The following is a 9196-nucleotide window of genomic DNA, read 5'->3' on the forward strand; positions in this document are numbered from 1 at the left end:
TGGCTTTCCCATCCTTCCTAACCAATGTCAGTGTCGCAAAAGGCGTATTGAATCTGTCCTAATCCGTCACGTATATTGAATTCAGAACAGCAGGTTTTCTTCTGTTGTAGAACAGGGCTGGTGTTGCAGCTGTGCTCTAGCAGAGTGCTCTGGTTATGGTTCTAAAGTGAAGGCACAGTGAGGAGCTGGCCTGGGTTGCCACAGCCAAAAAGAGCTGAAGGTCTCAGGCCTTGTCTCCTGTCTCCTCTTGCAGATCTGCCCTGCAGGCCTCATGCTTGCCCTTTCATTACTTGAGAAGCAGACACCCCCTAGGTATTTTGGGGCCATCCTGTGCAGCTTCCCAGTCCTTGGCTAGCTCTGTTGGGTTGGTTGATTGCCCCTAGCCTGGCTTTCCCTTGGCTCCCAGAGAAACTGGGAAGCTGTCCCCAGACTATTCTTTGTCCCTGTTGGCGCTCTAGCTTGCTGCTTCTCCTTTTAGCTTTAGTTGTGCTACTTTGACTTCCAAAGTTGCAAAGCATCCATTGTGTGCTTCAAGGAAGATCTCTTAAACAAAACAAGGCAGTCTGCATGAGTATGTGGATGCAGTCATGGGCTGAAATAAAAATATGGACTTGCTCTGGAGAGAAGCTTGAGTTAGCTTGTCGTTCTAGTTGTGTATGGAAGGACTGTGAAGTTCATGTAAGAAAAACTGGATTCATGGTCTCCAGTGTTTCTGGTGAGGTCGGAGATTAGTTACTCAACCTGCTACTGTAACAGTTGTGGTTTTTATGTTTGTCCAGTTCAGTAGGGCAAGAAAAAAAAAAAAAAACGTTTTCATACAAAGCATAATACATTTGTTTCTACAGAGTATCTCTAAGGGTGTAGTAGATTTTCCAAATAATTTTTTAAGTCCTTAAAGAAATATTTATTAAAAATCCTTAAGTTTCAAACTGCTTCAAAGCAGTTTCTTACCGCTATGAGGAAAGCGGACTTCCTAGTACCTTACCCCAGGACGTTTGCAAGATTTCTTGCATCATACTATAAAGCAGGTGGAGGTTGGACCCAGAAGAACATGTGCCTGCTGAAACGCGACTATTGTTCGTTATTTATCTCTGTGGTAGTGTTGGAGAGTTCCTGGAAGTTAGTGTCACCTAGGACCCTAAAAAAAAAAGTTGTGCTTTATGTACCTAGGCAAACAGTTTCTTTTTCATACTAAGAGACCTCTGATATTTAGAGAAACATGAGAAATAGTTTTGGAAGGCCTCTAAAAGGTTTTAGGTAGTAGTTTTTTTGAAAGAAATCGTATCGTTTGGTGTTGGCAAACTTTTCCATGTATCCAGTTATTCATAAGAAATTAATTTATTGTTATTATTTATAGTGCATTTACTATTTACAGTTTGGTTTTTTTTTTGGCCAAGTGTTGGGAGGGTGGGTTGGGGGCAGGGATGAGAAAAAAACCCAAACCACCACATTTTAAAATACTTGACATGTTGAAATCACATTGTATAACATTTTAGAGCAACCTGCAGGGGTGTTACTGTCTTTTAATCTTGTCCTTAAATGTATTATTTTCTTGCAAATACTAGCACCCTTCTTGATTAAATAGTAATCTTTCCATTAGCCTCTAAGTATTGTATTTTAGAAACCAGATTATTCTTGAAGAATGCTGTGCCCTGACAAAAGTGTTCCCTAGAGCTGAGTAAGCTGCTGAGGCAACCTGCTTGTCAGCCTTAGTAGCACAGAAGGATGCCAGTGCCTTGTTTACAAGTCTGACAAAAGTAGGTAGTGGGAATTAATTATGACCATGTCCTCTAGTTGGTTGGTTTCAAATGATGACAGAGAGTGCTCAGGAGAGATTCCCAGAGAGAGACTGCTGGGCCAGCTAAAAAATGTATGTACCCAGACAGCAACTTTGCTAGTACTGTAGGATTCAGATAAGCCCTGGTATTATTAAGCAGTGCATCGCATTTTGGGAGAATTGGCTGTTGGAATTTGCTGTTTAAACCTTCCATCAGTTCAGATGCAAACTGTCTCAGCACTTCCGGGCAGCTTCCTCCAGCTGACAGAAAAACAGGACCGATTTTGATCGGTGTTGACTACGTGGTAGAAGTTTGGGGCATACCTACTCAAGGAGAGTTCCATTTGGATCTTAGAGCTTTGGTGCTTCGAAATGAAGATGGATACAGACGGGACAACCCGAGCAGGTGGAAGTATTTTTTGAGGTTTGTTCAAGAGGTGAGTACAAAAACATCCCCATTGAGAAACATAACTAATAGTGCATGTCGTTTGTACATGGCATTCCTAAAAGCTGGGATCCTTACCTGAAAAAATAGAGATCACTGATCTCATGCAAAATTGTAAGCTTATATGAAATACTGTAGATTAACACATTTCCAAAAGAGCTCAGCTTCCACTGTGGTGTTTAAGTGATTGTTCAGATGTTCAAAAGTCCTCAGTCCTTGGAAGCTCTCTCTAAGAATAACAAGAGCTCCAGGCTGATGAATTCTTTACAATACATCTCTAAATTAGACACTCAGGTATATATATCATTACTAAGGCTTTACATAGTTACATTGTTGGCAGTGTGTGTATAATTAAGATTTAAAATTAGTTGCCTTGCTATGTAATAAATAAGGTGGCGTTAGAGACAAAAGGATCTTTTTACTTTCTGCCTCACATAGACCTAATAATTCCCAGTGTATTAATAAAAATACAGTCAGGTTATAGATGCAGCAGCAAAGTGCATCTGACAAATACACCTTTAAAAAGGAAGAACAATGTTTACATTTAGGTGGTAAAAACATATTTTGGTGATAGGCGACAATACTGTTCTAAAATGTTTCCTTTGACCTTGTAGATTTTTGTACTTCCTCCTGTTTTGCAGGTCTAATTGGTATTTTCACTAAACGTGGTTTTTAGGGAATCCAGGATGAAAATGCAAACAAAGATCCAATTTTCAACCCAACCAGTACAGGGAAAACCAAATATGCAACATTAATACAATATGCTGATCACATGTAGTGCCCACTGTCAGTTTAAATAGCATAAATTGAGATGCATGACAGTGTAGGTTTGACGTGACGAATAGGTTCTCCCATGCGGCCAGATCAGCAGAGGCCTGTTAAAATAGGGTAACGTGCAGACTGCAGCAGGGGTTAGCTGTTCAGCTAAAACTTCTGAAGAAACAATTGTCAGTAAAGGCTATTTCATTAGAGACTGTGATTCTGGTTCGCTGGTGGCCTTGAAATACACGCCTGCGCGTGGCTTTACAGCTAATAAACTATGAGAGGATATTGTACTTTTGGGATCAGAGATAAGGAAAAAACATGCTTGCCCCCGGAGTTAATAGGTTTGTCTAACCTATGCTGTTGCTTGGTTACCCCAGTAGCTCTTAGGGTCCAGGCTGACACGGACTTCAGTACCTACTTCTCAAATGAGTATGCTGTAGGAATATTTGCTGCCCACGCTGAACTGTACCAGCTGGCACAAGATACCTGGATCATAAGGACGGCGTTGCCCTGAAAGCAGCAGGGCCTTCAGCTGGCCTTTCGGGATGGCACACCAGTGGTCTGAAGAGTGATCAAACCAGATTCACCTGAGATGGTATAAACTATTCCCCGAGGGTTGCTTCTCGCTAGATTGGGGTTTAACTCACTGTGCCACATGGAAATGAGCTGTATAGGGGCAAAGCACTTTGAAACAGGAAATAAAACTGTACTTTAGCTTCCATGTTTGGTGATCATGGTTAAGGCTTGTGAGGCTGCAATTCTAGGTCATGTTACTGATGTAAGCGGTTAAGTGACTTGGCAACTGTTTTCTCATAGGCTGCCTCTCCTGCATCAGGCTGTAAGGCTTGGGTTGACATGGATATGCCAGGTAGAGAACATATTACCCCATTCCAGAGATGGAATTCCATGGTAAGAGGTAAGGAATGTGTGCTCACTTCCCACACCTGTAGCAGAAAATAAGGTGCTATTGAAATTTAGCTGCAGTGGCACAGCTTTGCACACTGAGATCTCTTGAAAATTTGTGCTCTCTCATTGAACTTTTCAGTTGTGGAAGGCAGGAATTTTTTTAACATGTAGTGTAAATTACAAACCTTACATGAATTACGTATTGTTAAATTATGGTATGTATTATAAATATTGAAACCCTAATTATAAGTTTTGAATTGTAGCAAGGGAGATATTTTCATTTGTGTAAATTTATATTTATTAGCAGGTGCACTTTTAATTTTTTTAAATTGTTTTTTAATACCTGGAACTCTTACTAGACATTTATGGAACAGAGACAGGAGTCATTTTGGTGATACCACACAGCATTTATTTCTCTGAGAGGGCACTTTCAACCCCTGTAAACCAAATATTGTCAGTAAATATAACAGCATTCAAACAGTTTTTATTGAACAGTTCATAGTTGCATTTACTTCATCAAGCTACTTGTTAAGATGCCAACCATCCTATCTTTTTTTTTTAGTTTTTGCACCTTGATGGAATCTTCTTCAACTCTTTTTGAAATATCAATTCCAAGGGGAGCTCTAGAAAATAATAAAATGATGTATTAGTTAAAACTAAGCAACATCGTTGCTGTATCACACAGAGGTGCAGATTCACAGACCTCTGTTACAGTGAGCATGGGGGTCACCAGTATTTCTGCAGCTTCCCTGCACTGTAAGACTGTGGCCATGAAGATGGTCCATCTGAAGCTGTACCCAGAAACATCTTTACACTGAGGAAATGCTGCCATTCCCAACTTGGGAATCAGTTGTGATTTCGAAGCCATCTTCTGGGGATGCTATTTTATTTAGATTCTGATTTCAGCTGACAATTCATTTTACATCTCACTGATGAATGCGAGACACAGGTATCACTTTCTGTGATAATCTTATAGTCTACAGCAAATAAAACTTAGTGTTTTATTTACTGAGATATATCAAGCAAATTATTTTTGAAGAAGAATGTTTTATCATTTTTCATGTGAAAATTGTAAACCAATTATTTTTGTCCTGAGACCGTCTGAGCCTGTATTCCTGGAAACAGGAAGGGGGGAAATTTGAAAAAAATTCAAGTTTGAGACCAGCTGGTACTTTTGAAATACTCAAATTTTGTTTGGCCTTAAGCCTAGGCTCTACTTAAATCCATAGAACAAGTCTTACCTAAGAAGTCATTGAAAAAAACAGTAATACCAGTAAATAAACCCCAGTATTGTCAGATGTTGTATGTCAAATCTCTTTATAAGAGATGGCTCATTATGAATACACAGTTTGACTTGGAGCATTCTCATTTACGCCTACAGTGACTGAGCAGCTAGGGGGAGTGTAGTACAGCTTCACTTGCTCCAGTTTTCCCATACCACAAGGGTAATGGGAAAATCCACAGTCATGGTAACTTAAGCTTCGGAGCCAAAACAAACATAGATGCCAGACAGGATCATTTGTATTTCCCAACTCCATTGAAATGAAGTGCTGGTAACTTTTAAAGCTTGTATGCTTTGCAGAGACACTCCTCGTCTCTCCAGAGATGTAGCAGAAGCTACTCTTCCTGGTCCACACCTCCTTCCACCTGCGCCGACCACAGTGAGCAAGTGAAGAAACAGACTGAATCAAGTCACTTACTTGGGCTCGTAGCAGATGCCATCAGTACTGTGTAAAACACCAAGTCCTGCCCGTAACCGTTCAATGCCGTTCCTAAGCAAGAAAGCAGTTACATACAAGCGTCACAACTAGCTGAGCGTGTGTATGTGGTTCAGTCACCATAAACTGAAGTTCCTGACTGATGCCAAGCTTTGAAGAAGATTACAGAAACACATGCAAAGCAAAACAACCCTTACCATGCAATCATGACACCATTATCAGTGCACAGTCTCGGGGGAGGACACAGAAAAGCGAAATCATTAGCATCTGCCAAAGTCTGTAAACCTTTTCGGATATACTGATTACTTGCAACTCCTCCTGATACAACCTGAAGGCGGTTCCAAAAAGAAAAAAGGCATTATTTCCAAAGTACTGATGGGTCACGGTCAACTAACATTCTGTTTAACAGAAGGTCAGCAGATAAAGTTCTCAAGATGGCAATAACTAACGCATTTGAAGATGGAAACATAGCAGAAAAGTGTAGGGTAAGTGAGCTTCCAGTGCTAAAAGATTCCTGAATAAAAGCAGGTTGTAACTAGAACAGCTCTCAAGCACTGGGGAGGGAGCATTAAGTCAAATTATGTGGCCTAAATTGTTATGGAAGGGCAGATGAGATGGGAAGAAAATCTCTTTCTAGCATAAAACTAAACCATGAAAGACTACTGTAAACGTTTATATGACTGTTACTCTAATCTTGCTATTTTAACAATGTAATCCATACTGACATCCTCCTCAGCTGTCAAGGGAGAAAGTACAGCCAGGCATTGCATCTTCAAGTGTTGTTATACAGTCATATAAAAAGGAAAAAAATGAATACCCACCAAAGTTGCATTTTTTGATGGTAATATGCTGTTTTTTGTGCAGAAGAGCATGGCTCGATATGTCCGCTGGATAATATGAACAGCCACTGCATGCTGTGCAGCAGCAGCAATATCCTTAACACAGGACAGGATCTCACCTTCTTGAATACCTATGAAAATGTACGACCAAGTGGGTTTTCCTGAGTAAAGGTCATCAAAAAAATGGTTTACATCTGAGACTGTCTAAAAGTACCTTCTTCTTTTTCTTTCTGTATAATGGTTTTGTTGACCACGTTCTGAAGTCCAGTAAAAGAAAAGTCACAGTTACGATAGCGCTGCATGGGAAGTCGGAACGTGTGCTGCTGCCAGTTTCCAGTTTGAGCCAAGTGCTCTATCGCCTTCCCCCCAACCATGCTGCGGCACTCCGGGTGCTTTCTTAAAGACAGCCTTCTTGCTACCTGAAGGAGATTGTGAACAACAGCCTCGAAAGAGAGAGGTCAATTCATCCTCCCTGTAACTGCATCACTGTGTTGTAGTCCAGGGACTAAAACCTGGCACCACAGAAAGCAGTCCAACGTGGAATTACAAACAGGGCACAGTAAGGACATGTACCATCTGCATTGGGTTTTTTTTCTGGAGCAATTAGAAATGCAATTCTCGAACAATTTGGGCAACCATAAGGATCAAGGGATTTTGCAGGAAACATAACGACCCAATTTTTATGCTGTAGGACACACAGGGACCGCCATACTGTATTACCAGGTAAACAGGAACAAAGTGGGGCTTAACTTTCAACAATCCCCTTCCTGACTCTGCTCACTCCCCCACTTTTTAAATTAATACACACAAATACTGTTTAAAAACTGCTTGTGTTTGAGAACAAAACTCTAAGTGACCAATTTTGCAGATCGTACTCAGTGACCCAGAAAACTTGATTTTGAAAGCCAAACCAGGCTTCGCACACTATAAAAACACGCTAAGAAAGGTTTTAATACGTACTGGTTTACACCTGACAGCATCCTTTGAAATATCACTCTTTTCTCAAACTCATACAACTCGTTTGTATAGTGGGTGTCAATGAAACTTCCAACACCACTTATGGTTACGTTGTCTGTTTGCTAAAAATACGATTAATTTACGTGTGTTACAACTGATGCACTGCATAGATTTTTAACAGCCTGTTGTGTCTTAAATCTATGGTATTTCAAAATAGAAAAAAAATTTAGGTAAAGCTCATATTGCACTGGCTGACTGTCCTCAGGCTGATGCTACTACAACCCTTACAAAGTACAACTGCAACAAGAAGACGACAAAACCTGACTCGCTTAGGTAAGCAGGATTACCTTATCCAGCATGTCGCCCGGCGCTATGTCTACTGACTGTCCAAGCAGGAGGAAGTCTGAAACGCCTTGTGCTACTGCCAAGATACAGTGGCCTCCAGAGAGCAAAAGAACTAAGAAGGGAAATTCCAGTTGATGTGTCAGCCTGATGGTCAGTGCGTGAGCCTCCATGTGATGGATGGGTATGAAGGGCTTCTGGTGCTTGTTCACCAAGTTCAGGCTGTACTGCAGCCCCACGCCAAGGCTTAGTGCAAGTCCTGGTTTCACTGTAGTCGCAATAGCTGCAAGTTCAGGTACAGACACTCCGCTGACATTAAGCGCTTCATTTACCACTTGCTCGATGTTCTCCCTGTGAAGCCGCTGTGCCACCACAGGGTTTATTCCACCTGCTCTAGTAAAGCCAAAGAATCACAACGCATTTGTATTTCGTAAGAGCAACAGTGGCATAAAAATAAATTTCAAACACTTCTTAACCTTGCAATATCCTGTTTGCTTCCTTAGTACACTCTCAAATGCTTTCTCCAGTGTAAAGGGCATCTGTGCACTGCAGAGAGCGTAATTATCACTGGGAGGTCAGGAAAGGATGTAACTTGTCCTGTTTTGGTACACATATCTCTCAGGTGTATCTCAACGCTGTTCCAAAACAGTGTCTGTAACCTAATATTCACAAGCCCTCATCAGTGCATGTCCTTGGCCACCAACGTCTGTACTTGATAAATGTTCCCTTTAAAAAAATTGAGGCAATTTGATGGTTTTAACAATAATAATGATTTCATCTTTAATTCAAGCTAGATAAGTAATCTCTTTTTGAAAGAAGATACGGGCAAAAACTTGTAAAATGCACAGCACTTCTTTCCTCACCCTTAGTAATATCCCAAGCAGAATGCTCTGTGACCCAAGGGACTGGTCTTTACACCTACCCGCTCCTGACTGAGTTCTCTGGAGAAGACTTTTGGATGGATGGTATTACAAGGAAGAATGGCAGTACGGTTATTATTAAAGCAAAAGCCCCGAGAGACGTTATATTCTCACTGTAAATGGACGTCCTTCTGACAGTGCAGCGCTTCTCCCAGGACGTTGCCGGCATCGTCCACCACAGCAGCGCCGGTGTCGTCACAGCTCGTCTCTATCCCCAGAACGAGTTTCCGAAGATGCCGTTTCCCAGGGTGAGCAGAGCGGCTTCTCAGCCACACAGCTCGGCCGTGTTTAGCTGGTTTCAAGAGGCTTTTGGCAACACTGTTCATGGTTAGGAACCTGCCTAGAAGGGAACCGCACAGCTGGTTACTGGTGGCGGGGTGTCCAGCACACACTGCTGGCCGGTTTTCTGAAGAGGTGGTACTGAAGGTACCAACGACCCTAAGAACACCCAGTAACTTCAGCGTTGGGATGTCACGTCTCTGATGTGCCTTAACCGTGCTCCGAGGGCTCCCCACCCGCGCTGTCCG

At 41.7% G+C, this 9196-nt stretch overlaps 1 protein-coding gene across 1 annotated transcript; it reads right to left on the minus strand.

Moving 5' to 3' along the window:
* Positions 1–4392: 4392 nt before the first annotated feature.
* Positions 4393–8995, minus strand: OSGEPL1 (O-sialoglycoprotein endopeptidase-like 1). Its single transcript, XM_010155428.1, has 7 exons — positions 8784–8995; positions 7755–8142; positions 6665–6869; positions 6433–6581; positions 5809–5939; positions 5594–5665; positions 4393–4516 (listed from the first exon to the last, which is right to left on the minus strand). The coding sequence occupies exons 1-7, from the start codon at positions 8993–8995 to the stop codon at positions 4402–4404; spliced, it is 1272 nt and encodes a 423-aa protein (XP_010153730.1). The 3' UTR covers positions 4393–4401.
* Between the last annotated feature and the right edge of the window lie 201 nt (positions 8996–9196).

The sequence above is a fragment of the Eurypyga helias genome, unplaced genomic scaffold, assembly GCF_000690775.1.
Source record: "Eurypyga helias isolate BGI_N326 unplaced genomic scaffold, ASM69077v1 scaffold30637, whole genome shotgun sequence".
In the NCBI taxonomy this organism is placed as follows: Eukaryota; Metazoa; Chordata; class Aves; order Eurypygiformes; family Eurypygidae; genus Eurypyga; species Eurypyga helias.

Bases quoted from the DNA above. Each gene is read 5' to 3' on its own strand.
- OSGEPL1 (XM_010155428.1), bottom strand. From the start codon at position 8,995: ATGAACAGTGTTGCCAAAAGCCTCTTGAAACCAGCTAAACACGGCCGA. The intron at 6,582-6,664 runs GTACTTTTAGAC...ACATTTTCATAG, and splicing joins ACAGAAAGAAAAAGAAGAAG to GTATTCAAGAAGGTGAGATC. The intron at 4,517-5,593 runs GTAAGTGACTTG...ATTATTTTCTAG, and splicing joins GGCATCTGCTACGAGCCCAA to AGCTCCCCTTGGAATTGATA.